The following is a 19,448-nucleotide window of genomic DNA, read 5'->3' as shown; positions in this document are numbered from 1 at the left end:
ACGTATACGTAATGCTCCCTGCCCTGCACAATATTTTTGGACGAGTATTTGCCAATTCTAATTAAGCTAATAAACGCAATGACTTGGGACAGATTTTCACTTGTCCGCGGCGAGGCGAGCTGAGATGAGATGGGGTGAGATGAGGTGAGGTGCACCGAGGATGGTAGCCTTGGAACAACGAACAGCTGTTCGTGCAATCAACCATATGAACGAGCAATGATAAATGCTACAGCGAAATGTGTGTGTACCGTTTCAATCCTTAACATTTGATTTTCATAATCTCAACTCGTGTGCGGAGAGCCTGAGGGAAATGGAACCTAAGCATTTGTGACACGAAACAAATCGCAAAGAGGCCAAAATCTTGATTTCGAAATATTTGTTTTTGGCTCAAAAGATGCTCTGAGTAATAATATGCGGAATGAGCACCGCATTGTCTATAATTAAACCATCTTCCAAAACGAAAGTGCCGAGAGAGAAAGTGATCTAGTGCAAAGGAAATATCTAATCAATCAAAAAGAGATCTTCGTCAGAGTAAAAAATATTTAGATATTTTTCAAAATATTTTCCAACCCTCAAGAGCTATTAATTTCCCATAGGCTTATCCCCAAGAATCCGCCGGGATGTTCCCAAAATCCCAGCAGAGAGCGCCACCCGGCGAGAGGGAAAAATGAAATAGAAATAAAAATAAAAAGAAAATGGAATCGGAAAACATAGAAAGAGCATTAGGCGAAGAAAACCCACTCACTCACTCAACTCTGTGTGTGCTTTTGACAAAAATTCGTGCTACGAAAATATCAAAATCGAATAATTTTCGCGGTCACAAGGTAAATTCATGGTATATGCATGTTGAGTTACGAATTGGTTTTGGACCGGGAGAGATCGTCTCGTATACTCGTGTACGGCGCACCGAATTTTCATTTGCCTCCTTTCATACCAGATACCAGATAGAAAATAGATGTGATAGGTGTTGGGAAAATTCGAGCTGCCCTGTTCAAAAAACGACACGCACACGACGTGCACAGACGACCAAAACGACGACGACCACGACGGCCAGAAATAAGCAAATTATTTAGCTAACAATCGTCGAAAGGGACACTAAGGATTACCCAGCCGACGATTGTTGGTTAAATTTTGCTGAAGGCAGCGCGAATAATAACCAATAAAAAATATATCAATATTGATTATAATAAATAATAAATCGATCTGCAAAGTGAATGAAATAACGAACAAGTGCAAAATTGGAAACCCACTGAAACTGTGACAAAATTTGTGCGATCCTAATTAAATATTTATTCCGATACCTCTTCCTATATATAAACACCAGACTCCCAATACCAAATACCATATATTCTATACCTATCCTATCTGCAAAATTTATCCATCGGCTTTCTGGCCTTAAATAACCATTGGTTTTCACTCTTTTCATTTAGTGCATTTAAACGAGCGCATATATAGCGGATGCATATATATGCAGAATACGAGAAAAAGTGTTAATTCTAATTTTCCCTAATTATTCATAATTACGGAAAACTTGCAAGGAGAATTTATGACGTGGCTAAAGTGCTAACCACGCTGGAAACTCGAGGATAATTTGTTGTTTTGATTATTATGGGGCGGCTAACCATTTGGTTCCTGCTGGGACTAACGTTAATCGCCGTCTCCAATAATGGTGAGTATCCTTGAATATAGTTAAATACCTATATTCCCCTTCCTTTTCGGTTATGTAAGGAAAAAGGGCGAGAGAGGCGGCACTTTCGAATATCTTGACAGTTTTTCACGCAGCCTGGGCAGGCATTATGCAATTTTATAACAAAAAGCCAAGAAAAACAGAAGGAAAATGTCCGACAAAAAAAATTATATGTATTAATATACGTTTAAAAATATTTGCCTGAGTTTGTGCGTTCTATATATTTTCCTCTTTTTTTTCTCTTTCGGTATTGGTGTCTGCAAACGTCAGTGGACGACACTTTGGGCATTGGTATATTAGTATAGCCCCGTACACTTGACTTGGCCAACCACTAGTGGCAGCACACAGATACGGATACAGATATAATTTTTGCCTACTTTTCCTCTTTCTCGGGAGAACTCTGAGACTTTTGCGCCGCTTGGTTGCTCTTCGTTGTCATCGTTTGTAATATTTTTAAATTTAGACATTTTTAAGTTATTTTATTTGCGCTCAGCGAGCGCTTTTCATCTACATATTTTCCGCAAATGTGTGTGCGAAATGTCTCTGTATATTTTGTTTGGTTTGCTCAAGTTTGCAAAACAGCCAACAAATTGGGAAAAAGAAAAATGAGAAATGGCGCAAATGCCGTGTACTATATATTATGGGCTGGGATGGGCTCGATTGCAGCAACATAAACACAATATGCAGGCAGGCGGTCGGTCGGTCGGCGAAATTTGTATAAATAATTCTATCAATGCGGTTAGCGTTGAAATGCGAAATTGCTTAAATAGCTTCCTGCCCACATACGCCCTGAAATAAATCAAATGAATTATCCGCCGACAGGCAAACTGCACACTGAAAACTGATAGGCAACTCATTTAGATAGCTATTAATTGGATCCTGATATATTTTCTGATCTCGGGCCCGTGTCCTAATTATCTGAGCATACGAAAGTAATTAGCCAAACGACCTCACCACCAGTCACTCAAAAGGCGACCTTCCATTACCAAAAAGCAAATGCCGAAGATGTAGAATGTTCCATTGCAAATGGAACGCCCCCGCATCCGGATTTTCGGAGCAGTAAGGTGGCCAAGAGAAACAAAAATAAAGAAGTAAGGCCAAAGTGGGCGAGCAGCCAACGGTACAGAAATTTACTCATCCACAAGCTGGCGAAATGTGTTTGAGTTCTCATCTTTTAAAAATAAAATTCATAAATCCGCCGCATATATTTCGAGTACCATAAATAATGTCAAGTTTGAACAGATAGAATGACCTCGCCGTTGGCGCTGACATCAAACCGAGAAAGTGGGGCCATTGTTCTTGGCTTTTAGGAGATGACGAGATGAAAATAGCCTGGGGCCCTTCCCAGAGCCCTTCCTGGTCTCTGGGATATATGTGCTATATGCTCGTATTACAAATTGACCTGTCATGTTCTCTCTGACGATTTTCAGTTGGGTTTGTCAATGCCGATGTCGGACCAAGCGAATCAGAATGTCGACCCTACATTGAAAAGGCCATACATGAATTGAAAACAGGTAAGGGATTAGTTTAGATATTTTAAGGACTAAAAAAAATATATATGAAAAATATGCATAAAAGAAATGAATTAACGAACATAAAACAATTTTATTAAGTCAACCTGTTATCAAGATTTCTCTGATATACAAGATAATAAATTATGTTAAATGGACTATTAAGATATATCTACTAATCAGAAACAGATCCAAATGAAGAACTTTTAAATATGACTAACACCCAAATTGTGGTCAACTCAGTGGATTAATCATTCGATTATATAACTGCAGATGGTGTCAGAGATGGATCTGGAGAACTGCAATCCGATCAGCCACGTGGGGACGACGACGATGACGGCGATGATGGTGGGCTATCCGCGGTTGATGAGAAAGAGACGATTGAAATTGAAACTGTCGAATTGGATTCCACAGAGGACGCGAAAAGTGCCAACGATTTGGATGGCGATGGCATTCCCGATGACGAGGACGATGATATCGATGGGGATGGCATACCGAACGACAAGGACGATGATATCGATGGAGATGGCATACCAAACGACGAGGATGATGACATTGATGGCGATGGCATCCCGAATGATGAGGACGAGGATATCGATGGGGATGGTGTGCCCAACTCCAAGGACGAGGACATCGACGGGGATGGTGTGCCCAACTCCAAGGACGAAGACATCGATGGCGATGGCAAGGCGAATCACGGTGGGTTTGCTAAGATTCTGGCTTATAACTGATATAACTTGAACTTCTGATTTTATCCCGCAGAGGATGATGATCTAGATGGCGACGGCACTCCAAATCATGGTATGAACATAAATTATATGTACCTTTTTGCTTTTGATACTTGATTTGCTTAATTTTAAAGCTTTAATTTGTATATTTTGTTTTAGGTTTATAATTTCGAATAATTTGCTAAATTTAAAATCTTCTCTGATTTTCAGATGGTTGCAACTTAGCGCATTTATCTTATTTTGATATCAGCTTTTTTATGATTTAACCTTAGAATTGGCGCAGTTTCTTATACATTTTTAAATATTTCAGAGGACGAAGATCTTGATGGAGACGGTGTGCCAAATGAGGAAGACGATGATCTGGATGGAGATGGAAAAATCAATCACGGTGAGTTAACAAATCAACTATTTCAGTGAAAATATATTAATTCATTTCTTGTAATTCACAGAGGATGAAGACCTCGATGGCGATGGAGTGATAAATGAAGATGATGAAGATCTGGATGGTGATGGCAAAGTTAACCACGGTAAAACCAATACTATAGTTCTTATCAAACTCATTCTAACAATTAAATTTGCTTGGTTAAATCAGAGGATGAAGATATCGATGGAGATGGCGTGAGGAACGAAAAGGATGACGATTTGGATGGCGATGGCACCAACAATTCCAGTATGTTGATTAAACAGTAATTAATTTTAAAATTAATTGATCTAACACAAAAACCCCCGCAGAGGATGAAGATCTGGATGGTGATGGTGTGCCGAACGAGAAGGACGAGGATCTCGATGGGGATGGCATCCTGAATGAACACGACGGGGATATCGATGGCGATGGAGTTCCCAACGAGCACGACGACAAGGACAGCGGCGAGAATCACGATGGCGACGACGGTGATGACGAGGATGAGAAGGATGCGGTGAAGAAGCGTAGCAAACGTGAGGTGGATGCTGCTCCCGTTATGGATATTGAGGCTCCACCAAGTCCCGCCGAGGAATTCCCCGTAGAGGAGGAGGAAATTGTCAAGGAGGAATCTGCCGAAGAGGAACCCGAAGTCGAGGCTGTAAAAGAACCCGAACAGGAAGCTGTCCAGGAACAAGAACCGGAAGTGGTAGTAGAGGAAGTCGAACCGGAACCAATTAAACAGGAAGAGGAGAAGCTAGAGTCTGAGGAAGTGAAGGAGGAAGAGAAGCCAGCTCCGGTCGAGGAAGCCGAGGAGGAACCCGTTCAGCAGGAAGCCGCTCCCAAGAAACCCGAAGCCGTGCAGGAAGATGCCGTGGAATCTGAGGAAGCTCAGGAGGAACCACAGGCCGATGCCGCGAAGGATGCCGCTGCTGACGATGATGATGATGATGATGACACCAAGCCAGAGGATGAGCTTCTCTGGGTAAGTGTCTTTTGGAGAAACCTTTAAAAAATAATAATTAATATTTCCCTTTCAGGAAGGACACATCCCCGAGAACCGTCGCAGTCGCCAGCACATCACGGAACTGCTTCAGCTGGATGAGGAGTTCAATGCCCGCGAAAAGGCCACCGACAATGTGGCCGAGATCATTTTGCGTGACATTAAGCGCATCTACGAGAACGCCGTTAAGCCCTTGGAGACCCTCTACAAGTATCGCGACCTGAGCAACCGCCACTTTAGCGATCCCGAGATCTTCTCCAAGCCACTGATCCTGTTCATGGGTCCTTGGTCGGGTGGCAAGTCCTCCATCCTCAACTATTTGACCGACAATGAGTACACCCCCAACTCCTTGAGAACTGGTGAGTATATCAAAGTTTAAATAACTTTTTTCTTAAGTCAAACAAAAGGGCAAACGTTCATTTTTAAAATATTAATTAAATGATTGTTTCAAAAAGATTTTATTAGTATAACATAAAATTTTATTTAGACGTTGATCATCCAAATAAATGGTTATAAAACGCATAATTTAGAACAAAGAAACAAATAACCGGAAACATAACATAAGTGTGGAAATAACAAGTTTTATGACATTAACAATTCTACATTATTGTCTCAGGACAATTTCAAAAAGAGAAAATAAATAAATACAAACTTTAAATATAGTGTTATATTATTTAAAAATTAATTTAAAATTTTCAAAGCAGATTCTAGCTTAATAAAATGTTTTTTAACTAAAGAAAATGTCTAGAAATGCAACATATCGATTCAGAAAAAACGAAAAATGTATTAAAATTCCTTTTTAATTATTTTCCTTTGCTTTCCAACAGGTGCTGAACCCTCTCCGGCCTACTTCAATATTCTGATGTGGGGCAATGAGACGGAGGTTCTCGACGGCACCCAACTGGCGGCGGACTACACCTTCTCCGGCCTGCAGAAATTCGGCCAGGGATTGGAGGAGCGCCTGCGGGGTCTGAAGATGAAGAGCAAGATCCTCGAGAAGGTAAGATACATATATAATATCTAGCAGGGCAGATCAGGGACAGAGGCATTAACTTGTCGCCCAGGGCAGCTGCCCGTCGATTGGGAAACTGCAGAGCAGCTGGCCACCTGCCAAACGGAATTTATAGCTTTTAGCACACAGGCTGTTTGCATTAATTTCGTTATTAATAAATTGATGCGGGACAGGGGCGGACTGGGTGGTGGCCGACACAAAGCACAAAAAATACAGACAGTAAAGCTGAGAATTACTATATTTAAGCACTTGGCTATGCGCTTTTCAGGTCAACATCGTCGAGATACCCGGCATTCTAGAGGTGCGCAAGCAAGTGTCCCGAGTCTTCCCCTTCAACGACGCCTGCCAGTGGTTCATCGATCGGGCGGACATCATCTTTCTGGTCTACGACCCGGCCAAGTTGGATGTGGGTCCCGAGACGGAGGCCATTCTCGACCAGCTGAAGGGGCGCGAGTACCAGACGCGCATCATCCTCAACAAGGCGGACACTGTCAAGCCGGAGGAGCTGCTGCGCGTCCAGGGCGCCCTCATCTGGAACATCTCGCCCCTGATGTCCTCCGCCCAGCCCCCGCTGATGTACACCACCTCGCTGTGGACGCATCCCTACCAGGATGGCGCCCCCGCCCGCCTGCTGCTCGCCCAGGAGCGCGCCTTCCTGCGCGACCTGCGCACGGCCATCGACAAGCGCATCGAGCACAAGATCGCCAGCGCCCGCCGTTTCGCGGTGAGTACCGGGCTCTACTCTTTTTCAAAGGGTAGCAAACTAGTTATAGTATAATAGTTATAGGGTAGTATAATAGTTGATTGATAAAAATATGGATTAAACATATACCAGCTAGGGGATAATAACACTGGTCGACAAAAAAAAAGCCCAAGAATAAAAGCTACCAAACCTGAAAGGATTTTAGCTGTAGATTACTACCTCATACTTGGAAACTTTCCATCACGTCGATGTTTTGAGAAATCCGTGGTCAAAGTTCCAAATTTTCGATTTTTAGACACTTTTTGCTACTTAATAGTAAGAAAACCCTTCGTAGCCCAGAGCCACAATTTAGCGGAAAAGGTACTTTGAACCTTTAACTTCAAGATTGCCCAATCACAAAGTTGGGCGACCTCTACTTTTTTAGCTACAATGGATTTTACTGAAGTACTTTTTGTCACTTTTTTTCATCTATAGTAGCCTGATATTTTTAATGTATTGTATGTGTACGGGTCTCAGTTCAACAAGGAAAATATCAGGCTACTATAGATGAAAAAAAGTGACAAAAAGTACTTCTGTAAATTCCATTGTAGCTAAAGATATAGAGGTCGCCCAGCTTTGTGATCAGACACTCTTGAAGTTAAAGGTTCAAGGTACCAGTTCCTCTAAATTGTGGCTCTGGGCTACGAAAGGTTTTTTTACTATTAAGCCGCAAAAAGTGCCTAAAAATCGAAAATTTGGAACTTTGACCACGGATTTCTAAAAACTTCGACGTGTTGGAAAGTTTCCAGGGATGAGGTAGTAATCTACAGCTAACATTCTTTCAGGTTTTGTAGCGTTTATTCTTGGGCCAAGAAAAAGTCTTGATTTTGTCGACCTGTGTAATAAGGTGATATTATAACGTAATTCAAAGCCGTTTCGCGGTGAGTACTCGGGCGTATACGTGATATTGGCGATGGGTCTTTTTCAAAGGGTGATAAATGGATTAACTTGTATAGTAGTTTATTGATATAAATACACCAACTAGATAACAAGAATTAGATAATATAATAAAATAACTCACAGCCGTTTTCTGGTGAGTACTCGGGCGTATGCGTGATATTTGCGATAGCTTTTATTTAAAGGGTGATAAATTGGTTAACTTGCATTAGTTTTAGTTGATTGATAAAAATATTTAATATCTTACAGAACAATTAGATTACATTATAACATGATCTAAAAATCACGCAGTTTCGCGGTGATTACTCGGGCGTATGCGTAATATTTTCAAAAGCTTTTGATAAATTGGTTAAAGTATACATACATAAAACAAAAGATATTTCAACAAAAAAAAATTTTTTTTAGCAACTATTAAATAACAAGATAGAACAATTAAATTATTGTTAAACATCCCAAACTTCAAAAAACGCATTGATAATAAATAAAATAGAACAAAAAAACCAATAGAGAATTCAGACTGATCTAATAGATTTGAGGTTTGATGTGTATACTATCATAATTTGTAATCACCATTAATTTTTTTAGCTTTTGTTTACATTCTATTAAACTTTTGTTGTATTCCAATTTATAAAAAAAAATAGCTTTTAATTAAATTGCAATAATTTAATTTAGAATCAAGAGTATTTAACTTTTTTCTTTAAAATGTTAAATGTTTAAATAATTAATAAATGCTTGCTCAATTAAATTCCAGTTTGTACAAATATTATTTTTTAAAATTATTAATTTGGCAATCTTATTTAGAACTATAGTAAACCGTAAATTTCCATTTAAGGTGCGCGTGCGCAACCACGCCAAGATGGTGGACTGCTACCTGAACACGTTCAACAACCACAAGACGCTGTTCGGCAACAAGAAGCGCATCGCTGACGACATCATCGACCATCCGCAGAACTACCACATCTACGAGGGCCTCTCCACGCTGACGAACATCTCGCGCTACGATCTCCCCGACCCGGAGGTCTACCGCGACTTCTTCCGCCTGAACCCGCTGTACGAGTTCAAGAAGCTGAGGGACACCTGCACCTACTTCCGCGGCTGTCCGATCACCAAGCTGGACCTGGCCATTGCCTACGAGCTGCCCGAGCTGGCCGGCAAGTACAAGAAGATGTCCGAGTCGGCGTTGGCTGCCATCGAGGCGCAGCAGAGGGATGGGGCCCAGCAGAACCAGGCCGATCCCAAGAAGACGAGTTGAGGTGTTGGCTCCTCCAGAGGAGAAAACCTGCCATTTAGTTTGTTTTAGCGAGAGATAGAGAGAATGTGACATCGGCACCGGTAACCGTCTATAGGGAATTAATATCGACACGGGAGAAATGTTATTATAGAACCCCCAATAATCGGTAGAGGACAACAGCGCAAGACATTAAACAAGGCCATTGTTTGAGGGAAGAGGGAGAGAGACAGAGCTAAATAAATAGAGAGAGACAGAAAGCAAGGGTGAGAGAGAGAGGCAAGAGCGATTTGAAATAGCAACGGTTGCTTTAGAGAACTTTTGATTTCAACCGCCTTGCAGGAGATCTTTTCTTTATTTTCACTTATTTCACATAACTTAACCGAACTGAGAGCTTTTTGAGAGGGAAACTAATACAATATCGAGAGCAAAACACACAACTACACACTGAACAATTTCATATTTAACCGAGTAGAGAGAGGTAACACACATCGAGTCTTTTCTAGGCGAGTAGATCAGCACTTAACCCACCTAACTGAGAGCAATAACTAATAGACGAATTATCGACGATTTCTAACCCATCTACCATGCATAACCCACCCGATTCGACCCCTCATTGGCTGGCAACCCCGTTATAATTCCCAAGTGCCCAGTTTTTTTCTTTTCTTTCCTTTCCTCGAATAGTAGTGGACAACGGCGCAGAGTTTTGATTTTGAGATCTGAGATTTGAGTTTTGAGCAAATGGAATTTCGTAAAGTTTTAATTTTTTTCGTTTTTTGGTTCGTGTCCCTGACGATTTTTCGTAGTTGATAAGACTTTTTTGATAAAAGCAAACAGTGAAGACGATAATAAAGAATTTAACCTACTTAAATAAATTAAATGAACTTGTTGACGAGCCTGAGCAGCTCATACGCATAAAAAACTATAATCAATTTTACACACTGAAAGCCTATGTAAAATGAACTGTGAGAGCGGGTGAAATACACAAATAAATAAAAACAACAGAAAACCCCAAGCAATCCATTGTTTTATTTAACCTTTCGGAAGGACTTATAATTTTGAATCATTCCTAGGAGTGACCAAAAAAGTGTGTATTTTTTAAGATTTATTATTATTATTATTATTATTATTTATTAAGATATACAAAGATCAAGTCCCAGGTAATTCCAAATTGATAATCAAATAAATAATATTATATTATGCATTTTTTTCGAAGTTGCATTTTCAAACCATAACGGTTTATACTTTAACATTTGGTATTTCTGTTAGTATTTTTAGCCAACAGCTGACTTCTGTAATACGCTGAATGTGACCAGATACCCTGTTACTGTAATGTTAAACCATATGTTAAAATTACCTAACAACATTTGACAACACACGCGAATCGAATCAGGAAATCTGGAAAGACAATAAACCCGGCCGGAATCAGCTGAAAATGCATACGGATCTAGCCGCCCACCTGCACACGCCCGCTTGCAACAAGTTGATCGAGGAACTCCAGGCCTGTCACGAAAATGTGAGTTATTAACATGGGATTACCGGGAATTGTATTGCTAACTTAACGGGGAAACCTATTTACAGAACGCCTTTGCCAAATTTGTGGGCGTGTGTAATTCCATTGACGATAAGGTAGGTTCTCTAGTGTCTTAAATTATAATTTTATTTAAATTCTTAAAACTTATTTAATAGGTGGTCAAGTGTCTAAAAGGCGAACGTATTGCCCGATCGGCCGCAAATCGAGCCAAAGCCCTCGAACGTCAGGCGAAATACAAGGAAAAGTTGCTCCAGGGAGAGAGTAATTAGAAATATAGACTACCAATATGTCAGTCCTACCAGAGGATCCGCTAGAAGCCTTCTACTTCGAGCACGAGGAACAGGAGATCTGCGGAAAGTTAGTAACGCCCATAACAGACGGTTTCCAAGAGGACTACCCCACCGTTGTGGATCGATTCTTCACCAGATATTACTACTTTAAGGGCGATGTTCCCTACCAGGTGCTCTACCACTCCAATCGCATTTGCCTGATTTGTCTGGCTCCCGATCATCCTGCCCTCAGTCAGGGCATCTCATCGGTGAACTTCGATATCGGGAACGTAGATCGCAGCCAGAATGTGGTCAAGGGCAAGGGCAAAAAGGGCGGAATGATCCTCCAGGCGGAGTCTACCCTGGTATTGATCACAACGGAAAGTGGAGAGACCTACAAGGTGCCCAGCTGCATTAGGGGAAAACTGGTGGAGGTCAACACCGCCCTGGTGGAGGAGCCCAAGCTACTGGAGCAACTGCCCGAGGGAGCCGGCTACTTTGCCATCCTTCTGCCGAAAATCGAGAACTGCGATGCCATTAAGGCGAGTCTGCTAACGCAGGAACAGTACGAGGAGCGTCTGAAAATTAAGAAGGAGGGTGCAGTTATAGTCAAAACTGAAAACAGCAACGACTTTCCTGAAATCTTGAAGAAGGAGCTGGACACGTGATTCTGACCTAAAAACCTATGTATTTATACAAGAAGATTCATATTTTAAATGTTCATAAGTGAGACGGAAGTTGGAAAGCACAAGATGACACTCAATTTTTTAATAAATATGCCTGTGACTTAAAAAAAATCAATGAAAATTTTTGTATGCATTAGTTATTTTATCAAAGAAAATAATAAACCGTACTACTGTTTTACTAAAAACTATTTTAGACAAATTATTATTTTTCCCTGTGTAACAGCATATGTTAGTTGTGTTTACAGAGCTCTGTAACGCCTAACAGCGCTGTGGCAAGTGGTTGGCAACGCGGAGCAACACGTGTGAGCGATAATCAGCTGTTTAAGCAAAGCCGCTTTTTATTGTTATTTGGAAGCGGAACAAAAGTAAATTCGTTTACTTAATTATTAAAATGTCTGCGAATAAGCAAAAGAAACTGAATACCATGGAGGTGGACCCTAACGATGAGGACTCCAGCTCCAGCGAGGATGAGGACGACGACGAACCGCATCCAGATGCTTACAGGGGAAACGAGGTAAGCAAACCCCACAAAAATACAGAAACACAAATGTTATAAAGTTAATTCCCAATTAGGAGGTGCAAATTGACTTCGAAGGACGTTCGCCGGTGGATCCCGATGCCCAGGGAATCTCCCAGCTGCTGCAGCGATTGTTCCTGCGAGCCCACATCAATTGCAACCAAATGGCGGACCTTATTATATGTGGGTATTTAAAAACCACTAGGATTTCTTATCTTTCTTAAATATTCATTTTAAATAACCCTCTATATTTCCAGCTCAAAACTACGTGGGCAGTGTGATCTGCCAGTGCGACGACGAGGGCGCCGAGAGCGAAACTGACGACGAAAACATGGTCGAGGATGGCACTGTCTTCGGAATCACCTCCGTGCTGAATCTGACCGCCAAGAAGGATCAGCCCAGCATTGGCCAGTTGAGAACCTATCTGCTCGATCGCGCCAAGTCGCATGCTTCGGAGCAAGTGCAGCAGCAGCTGAGGGAGCTCCTGGACAACGAGCAGCGCCATGTGGGCTTCCTGGTCAACGAGCGGTTCATCAACATCCCAGCCCAGATCTCCGTGCCCCTGCTGCAAAGTCTGCAGCAGGAGATCGACGCCGCCAAGGCCAAGAAAATGAAGTTTGACTTTGGCACTCTGCTGCTCCTGGTTAAATTCTACCGCAAGGAGGCCAAGAAGGGCAAGCCAGCCGAGGACAATTACACCAATGCCGAGGATGAGTTGCTGTCGGATCGGGCCAAGTTCTCCTTCGAGTATTCCGTGGCCTCCGAGACGGACTCGGGCATGTCCGGCGACTGGCTGGAAGGCGATGCCGTGATGACGCCCTACAGGAAACTCCTGGTCCTGGAGGCCAAGCAGTTGCCGAAACTTATTAACGACATACAGAGCTTCATTAATGGTGAATAAATGTTCTGTTTTAATAGTTGTGTTTTTTTAATGAAGGGTTAGCTTGAGTAATATAATAGTGAATTTTGACCGGTAAAATTTAATGAAATTTTCTGAAAAGAAATAAGAAGGTAGTAACCTTTAAAAGTTATTAAATATTGATGGCTTTATAATGGTATATAAAACTATTAATTTAACAAAGAAACTTTAAAGCAATCTAGATAATTAAAGCATTATTTCTTAAAGTGTTTAAAGTAAGTTCAGATTGCTATTTTCAAATACCACACAAGAACCGAAAAATTTTTAACATGTAATTAGTAATATTATACGGAAATTTCACAGGTAAAATTTAATACAATTTTCCAATAAGAAATAAGAAGATAATCTTTGAAAGTTATTAAATATTAATGGGTTTTTTATGATGGTATTAATTAATTTAAGAAGAAACTTTAAAGCAATCTATGTAGCTAACTAAAGCATTATTTCTTAAACTGTTTAAAGTACATAAGTTCAGATTGCTATTTTCAAAAACCTCACAAGAACCGAAAATTTTTTAAAATATAATTGGCTTAGAACCCTTTAGTGTTCTAAAAGTTCCTAGATTATACGTAGTATTTAGAAATTTATTTTGCCACTACAAAGGATACCCTGAAGGGTATCAAAAATTCGAACCCAAAGCTTTGCACCCTATTCGAATCGATTGGCAACGCGGGCAAACGTCAAACAGCTGGCCGGCATTTGAAAGCTCTACGCATGCCGGCTGGTCTACTGTGAAAACCTGGCCGACTCGACTCGACTCTCCTTTGTTTTCGCGATTGGCTTGGCCCAGAAACTGCATCCACCGTGGACGTGACTGGCAAGAGGAAACCCACGATTCCCAACCGAGCGACGTGAGTAGACTTTGCCTCTATTGTTTTCGAGTTATATCCGAGTTCTAGTATTACATTGCGATCATACTGGCGCTTATTCATCGCTCGTGCGATTTGTTTTTGCCAAAGTAGTTCTACAGCAATTAAAACAAAAGCCCGGCCCGCTTGACGATTGTATAAAAAGCTTGGCCACCCAGCCAGAACATTGCAAATCGCTGTCGAGAGTTATCAGAACCGCTCCTTATCGCCAGCTTTCGGTTCCGTTCCAGATCCCGCTCCCCATTTTCCAGTTTCCAGCTGCAGCGCTCTGTCCCCATCTGAAGTTCAGTGACGCCCCACTTGCCGATCGACCAAGTCGCGATAGCTGCCTGTAAAAAGTCCCCCATCATGGGTATCGAGAAGTGAGTATTACTAGTTATTGGAGGGTGTGTTTAAATTATTGGGCCGTAGTTATCTGGCCACGCTTAGCGACCGATTGGGAAAGCTCCCAGGGATTCGCCATCTTTTACAGTGAAGGTTACTAATATAGCACCTTTAAATTATAACATTCCAGTAATACCTCTATAATGCTATATCAACACTTTCACTCATTGCTTTCAAAGTATCGGGATATCTTAAACATTCCATACTTTATCTTTTCCAAAAATGATAACATTGTTTGACAAAATTGTGAGAAAGTAAAACTGGGGAGGACAGGAAATTTTCAATACTCAAATTGTCTATAAAGAATTTCACAATTTTATTAGGTTAAAGCAAGGCGACTTACAAAAAATTTATTTAAACCTTAGATTATTTTCTTTAATCATAAAAGTCACTTACTTTTTTCAAGAGGCTCTTAGTTAAGATATAGTATTATTATACAATTTTTGTGCCTAATACCTTAACCGCAGGTAGACCTCTTTCCAAATTGGGGAAATTAGATTATTATTATGATTATGGTCATTCGAAAAGCTTATCACAATTCTTTGTAGCACTTAAAGTTAAGATAATCTCAGCGCCAGGAATGAGGGTAAAAGGAAGGCTAAACAAACCGAAACAGGGGTATGGTTGTTCCTCAATTAAAGGGGATTTTTCTGCTGGAAAAATGAATTGAAATATAAAAGGCGAAGGTTATTGCATCACTTAATAGACCCGCTGTGACGTGATAAAATTCACGGCAATCAAACGCCATTGCTTATATTGTTGACACCCAGAAATGTTTCTTAATGAATATCAATAACACAATTCCGTTGCGCACTTTATTTGTGCCCCCCAGAATTCTTCCATGCACCCTCCGGCTGAACAAGCTGATGAGCCTGGCGGGCAGCGACTGCCTGTGCATCATCGACCGCGAGGCGGTTCCCAATGAGCTGAAGGCCGCCTTCGAGGAGCACCGCAGCTTCGACAAGTCCTTCGACAGCAGCATATCCTGCTTCAAGGCGCCCAATGTGGACCAGCCGGTGGTCTACGCTCCCGTTACCGAACTCACCGACTACGACGATGTGAGGAGCTACCAGGAGGCGGCCAAGAAGTCCATGGAGAAGGTGCTCAAGGTAGGTGGATCTTTAGGTGTATCTTTTCTTCTCTATCTCTAGAACTTGTTTCGCTTTAATTTTTAAGAAATTTTGAAAAATGGAATCATTTTTATGGTACATTTATAATACATAGTACATTTATATGTACATTTCTGTATATATGTATATCTTTTCCAAAAATAAAATATAGGACGCGGTTTTCTGAAACCACAATTACTGGATTTTATATGAATTTCCAAGTAGATATTTTGAATTCAAACTAAATTTCCTTTAATAAAAATAAATATTCGAATATTTACTTAAATGTTAATAGAATTACTATAAATTACTATTCTTAGTATTTATTTTCCTAAATGTTTTTTTTATGTTGCCAACCGTTTTCTATTTAAAGAGGTGGGCATGCAAATCAAAATCAATTATGATTTTTTTAACCAATATATTTATTTAATTTTTTTTCGCCAGGCTGGTTTCCGAACTCCGTTGCTTTTTGTGCCCAAGGTCAAGCGTTTCCCTGAGGCCGAGCTCTGCACCGTTCTCGGCGCTTTGGAGCAGCTCTATGTGGTGAGTAAATTTTATTTATTATTTAAAAAAAAACCCTCTTGAAATAAACTTATTTTCCAGCCCATTCAACTGCGTGAGGCAGGAATCTGCAAGGATTCCCGTGTGACCACGCTCAGTGTCCAGATCGACGATCCCAAGGCCGAGTCGATCTTCCAGGAAGCTCTCATTTTGGAGGCTGGTCGTTTTGTGGCCCGCGACATCGGAGTTGGGGATCCAGAGCGCATGACGCCCATCCAGGTGGAGAAGTACATCAAGCCGCTGTTCGACAAACTGAACGTGAATGTGATCAGTGACTCGAAAGTCCTGCAGAAGGAGTATCCCCTGTTCGCCGCAGTGAATCGGGCTGCCGATGCCGTTGAGCGTCACCGCGGTCGCATCATTTTCCTGGAGTACAAGCCGCCGAAGCCGGCGAGGAAAACCCTGATGCTGGTGGGCAAGGGAGTGACCTATGACACCGGCGGTGCTGACATCAAGGCCGGCGGTGTGATGGCCGGCATGTCGCGCGACAAGTGCGGAGCAGCTGCTGCCGCTGGATTCATGCAGGTGGTCAGTCAGCTGCAGCCGGAGGATGTCCATGTCGTGGTTGCCCTGTGCATGGTCCGCAATTCCGTGGGCGAGGAGTGCTATGTGGCCGATGAGATTCTAACCTCGCGATCGGGTCTTCATGTTAGGATTGGAAACACCGATGCCGAGGGTCGGATGTGCATGACCGATGCTCTGTGCCGCATGAAGGAGATGGTTGTAGAGCAGAATCTCCCGGATCCGCATCTGTTCACCATTGCCACTCTGACGGGACACGCCTTCATCTCGGCCGGAGAGGGTCAGTCGATTGCCATCGACAACAGCGTGGCCCACCGTGAGGATCACGCCAGGAGACTGCAGGCTGCTGGCCAGACCTTTGGCGAACCCTTCGAGGTGTCCATACTCCGTCCCAGTGACTTTGCCTTCAACGCCGGCAAGGTCATCGGCGAGGATCTGGTGCAGGCCAATAATGCCCCGTCGGTGAGGACTCCTCGTGGCCACCAGGTGCCCGCTGCCTTCATGATCATGGCTTCTGGCCTGGACAAACACGGGCTGAACTCGAAGCTGCCGATCAAGTACACCCATATCGATATTGCCGGCAGTGCCGGTGAACACCCAGCAATGCCCACAGCAGCTCCTCTGGTTTCCCTGGTGAAGACCCATCTGCAGAAGTGAATCCCTTCGAGCTTATATTCATCGTGGAGGACTTACTGCCGAACACCACCAACCGTACTTAGACAACAAATATGCACAGATAACCAACAATATTATCCCTCTGTCCACTAACTGCATCACTGTTTTTTTAATAAAGGCAAAATAAATCGAGTTTCGATTTTATTTGTAAAGGAATGCTATTAATTATTAATTTTAAAGATTCAAAAGATTCAGTTCTTAGCAATATATATTTCATCTGAAACATATATATTTCAGATATTGAATTGGTAGTAAAGCTTTAGATATTTTAGTTCACATATTAAAAACAAGAGAGAACGCTATAGTCGGGTGCACCGACTATCAGATACCCGTTACTCACACAGAGAAAAAAAACCAAGAACATTGCACTCAAATCAAGAACATTCGTTCTTAAAAACCGGGTAAGCACAAATGTTCTCATTTCGAGTTGAATGTTCTCAATATCAGAACGAAATGGTGTTAGCTAAAAATCCGACATTAAGTTCACTTCGTTCTATTTTCAAGTTGATTTTGTTCTTAATTCAAGAACATTTTTAAATCAAATGGATACAAATATAAGTTCATTTGTTCTATTTTCAGCACTTTTTTCTCTCAAATATATAGCATTTTGAGTTTGATTTTAGCTAAGGATAAGAGTAATTTATAAGTAATATTAAAAAGGTAGTTGTCCATTACACCTTATAAAGGTGCGCGTTGCACTTGACTTCCAGCTAGTGTGGAAGTTCATTAAAGACTTAAGCCAGAAAAAAAGTCTTAAAGCCTCAATATCTGACTTGGCCTTGGTTCATGAAGGGCTAGACCCAGTTGGGAATTATAAATAATACGAAAAGGGCAAATCTAATGGTAAGGTCGTATTGGAGCAAAGGAAAATGGCCTAATGCGTGCTAGGTGTCAAACGAAAACATCCTAACGCTTTCTAGGAAATCCATAAAAATTAGAGAATAGAGTTTTGAATCACTTTAAGTTGAAATGCAACTTAATTTTTGTTCATTCTTTAGTCCTTTTCGTTCTCAAACTGAGAACATTTTGAGGGATTGTGGTTTTTGAGAACAAAATCGATTTGATTTAAGAACCCTGTGCTAAAATAATAACATTTCGTTCTTATTTCAAGAACATTCTAAGCTCAACTAGATTTTAAGAACCAATTTAACTTAATTCGAGCACATTTAGAACATTTTGAACTTAAAAAAGGCATTTATATTTTTAAGAACATTTTCAACTCAGATGAGAACGTCAGAATTCTCTCTGTGCAGCAAAAGGGAGTGCGAAGGAGATGGAGAAAAACTTTGATCCGCCGTAACTTTTTAACGAATGGTCCGATTTAAAAAATTTCTTCTACATTTCGATAGGTATTGATAAATACAATAAAACTGCATTTTTACTTTTCCAAAATATTGAAATTTTTAAAATCGTATATAAGCGATTGTGGGCGTTAGAGGGGGCGTGGCACCCTTTTGAAACAAACTTGCGCTGCGTAGGAACTCCTAGAATCTGCATGCAAAATGTCAATCTTCTAGCTTTTATAGTTTCCGAGATCTCAGCGTTCATACAGACAGACAGACGGACAGACAGACGGACAGACGGACAGACGGACAGACGGACAGACGGACAGACGGACATGGCTAGATCGACTCGGCTAGTGATCCTGATCAAGAATATATATAGTTTATAGGGTCGGAAACGCTTCCTTCTACTTGTTACATACTTTTGCACGAATCTAATATACCCTTTTACTCTACGAGTAACGGGTATAAAAAGTAATAAAAGGAGTGGTCATATATTAAAGTTTACAGGCTTAAATGCTAATCAATTGCAAATTTAACTACGAATGCCCTAAAAAGTTAAGCTTAAGAACTTTGGGGAAAAACAAGAGGTTTTTCTCTAGCTAAATGATTAATTTTTGTGCACAGAGTCCGAAAATACAACTATATAGCAGCAATAGTGGCCACAAAAATGCACAACTTTTGCATAAATAAGCCCTTAAAAAAAGTTAATTTATTAAAAACAAAATTTTTAAATATTATAATAGAAGTCTTAACACAACACCCTAAAAAATACTTTGAAAAACCTTTGTATACATTTTTCCTGTTTCCCTGTTTTTACCTACAACCATTGGAATAGTCCCCATTCGGTTGGCATATGCGAATCTCCATGTGGGGATGCAGGTCTTAAGGTTCTTGGCTTTTTATTTCTTT

The 19,448-nt window shown here is 41.1% G+C and overlaps 5 protein-coding genes across 8 annotated transcripts; all 5 read left to right on the top strand.

The window, feature by feature from the left end:
* Positions 1-840: 840 nt before the first annotated feature.
* Positions 841-10,223, top strand: LOC108060238 (uncharacterized). Of its 3 annotated transcripts, XM_070217102.1 has the most exons (14): positions 841-896; positions 1,431-1,669; positions 3,118-3,201; positions 3,472-3,546; positions 3,613-3,897; positions 3,961-3,999; positions 4,237-4,314; positions 4,376-4,453; positions 4,519-4,596; positions 4,659-5,311; positions 5,367-5,688; positions 6,157-6,329; positions 6,610-7,065; positions 8,813-10,223. In XM_070217102.1, exons 2-14 carry the CDS (start codon positions 1,609-1,611, stop codon positions 9,230-9,232), a joined length of 2,802 nt encoding a protein of 933 aa, XP_070073203.1. In that variant the 5' UTR covers positions 841-896; positions 1,431-1,608; the 3' UTR covers positions 9,233-10,223. The 3 variants fall into 3 exon arrangements, with proteins under 3 accessions (XP_070073203.1, XP_070073201.1, XP_070073202.1); XM_070217100.1 differs by having other exon boundaries at positions 3,472-3,897; XM_070217101.1 differs by lacking the exon at positions 841-896 and adding an exon at positions 981-1,269 and having other exon boundaries at positions 3,472-3,897.
* A 331-nt stretch (positions 10,224-10,554) lies between these two features.
* Positions 10,555-11,037, top strand: LOC108060163 (COX assembly mitochondrial protein 2 homolog). The gene is made up of 3 exons (XM_017145742.3): positions 10,555-10,724; positions 10,790-10,837; positions 10,898-11,037. The coding sequence occupies exons 1-3, from the start codon at positions 10,644-10,646 to the stop codon at positions 11,009-11,011; spliced, it is 243 nt and encodes an 80-aa protein (XP_017001231.1). The 5' UTR covers positions 10,555-10,643; the 3' UTR covers positions 11,012-11,037.
* LOC108060161 (protein Abitram) lies at positions 11,029-11,806 on the top strand. The gene has a single exon (XM_017145741.3). It carries the CDS (start codon positions 11,029-11,031, stop codon positions 11,677-11,679), a length of 651 nt encoding a protein of 216 aa, XP_017001230.2. The 3' UTR covers positions 11,680-11,806.
* A 208-nt stretch (positions 11,807-12,014) lies between these two features.
* On the top strand, positions 12,015-13,131 carry LOC108060167 (protein BCCIP homolog). The gene is made up of 3 exons (XM_017145747.3): positions 12,015-12,211; positions 12,271-12,397; positions 12,472-13,131. Exons 1-3 carry the CDS (start codon positions 12,089-12,091, stop codon positions 13,113-13,115), a joined length of 894 nt encoding a protein of 297 aa, XP_017001236.2. The 5' UTR covers positions 12,015-12,088; the 3' UTR covers positions 13,116-13,131.
* A 694-nt stretch (positions 13,132-13,825) lies between these two features.
* On the top strand, positions 13,826-17,409 carry Dip-B (Dipeptidase B). 2 transcript variants are annotated; one of them, XM_017145894.3, is made up of 5 exons: positions 13,826-13,984; positions 14,233-14,364; positions 15,219-15,495; positions 15,940-16,038; positions 16,099-17,409. In XM_017145894.3, the coding sequence occupies exons 2-5, from the start codon at positions 14,351-14,353 to the stop codon at positions 17,233-17,235; spliced, it is 1,527 nt and encodes a 508-aa protein (XP_017001383.2). In that variant the 5' UTR covers positions 13,826-13,984; positions 14,233-14,350; the 3' UTR covers positions 17,236-17,409. The 2 variants fall into 2 exon arrangements, with proteins under 2 accessions (XP_017001383.2, XP_070073086.1); XM_070216985.1 differs by lacking the exon at positions 13,826-13,984 and having other exon boundaries at positions 14,149-14,364.
* Positions 17,410-19,448: the final 2,039 nt, after the last annotated feature.

This window comes from Drosophila takahashii, chromosome 3R (genome assembly GCF_030179915.1).
Source record: "Drosophila takahashii strain IR98-3 E-12201 chromosome 3R, DtakHiC1v2, whole genome shotgun sequence".
NCBI lineage: Eukaryota > Metazoa > Arthropoda > Insecta > Diptera > Drosophilidae > Drosophila > Drosophila takahashii.
Note: the sequence above shows the minus strand (reverse complement) of the source record. Positions and strands in the feature narration are given on the sequence as shown.

Bases quoted from the DNA above. Each gene is read 5' to 3' on its own strand.
- LOC108060238 (XM_070217100.1), top strand. From the start codon at position 1,609: ATGGGGCGGCTAACCATTTGGTTCCTGCTGGGACTAACGTTAATCGCC. The intron at 6,330-6,609 runs GTAAGATACATA...TGCGCTTTTCAG, and splicing joins AGAGCAAGATCCTCGAGAAG to GTCAACATCGTCGAGATACC. The intron at 7,066-8,812 runs GTGAGTACCGGG...TTTCCATTTAAG, and splicing joins CCAGCGCCCGCCGTTTCGCG to GTGCGCGTGCGCAACCACGC.
- LOC108060163 (XM_017145742.3), top strand. From the start codon at position 10,644: ATGCATACGGATCTAGCCGCCCACCTGCACACGCCCGCTTGCAACAAG. The intron at 10,725-10,789 runs GTGAGTTATTAA...ACCTATTTACAG, and splicing joins TCCAGGCCTGTCACGAAAAT to AACGCCTTTGCCAAATTTGT. The intron at 10,838-10,897 runs GTAGGTTCTCTA...CTTATTTAATAG, and splicing joins GTAATTCCATTGACGATAAG to GTGGTCAAGTGTCTAAAAGG.
- Dip-B (XM_017145894.3), top strand. The intron at 15,496-15,939 runs GTAGGTGGATCT...TTTTTTCGCCAG, and splicing joins CCATGGAGAAGGTGCTCAAG to GCTGGTTTCCGAACTCCGTT. The intron at 16,039-16,098 runs GTGAGTAAATTT...CTTATTTTCCAG, and splicing joins CTTTGGAGCAGCTCTATGTG to CCCATTCAACTGCGTGAGGC.
- LOC108060167 (XM_017145747.3), top strand. From the start codon at position 12,089: ATGTCTGCGAATAAGCAAAAGAAACTGAATACCATGGAGGTGGACCCT. The intron at 12,212-12,270 runs GTAAGCAAACCC...ATTCCCAATTAG, and splicing joins ATGCTTACAGGGGAAACGAG to GAGGTGCAAATTGACTTCGA. The intron at 12,398-12,471 runs GTGGGTATTTAA...CTATATTTCCAG, and splicing joins AATGGCGGACCTTATTATAT to CTCAAAACTACGTGGGCAGT.
- LOC108060161 (XM_017145741.3), top strand. From the start codon at position 11,029: ATGTCAGTCCTACCAGAGGATCCGCTAGAAGCCTTCTACTTCGAGCAC.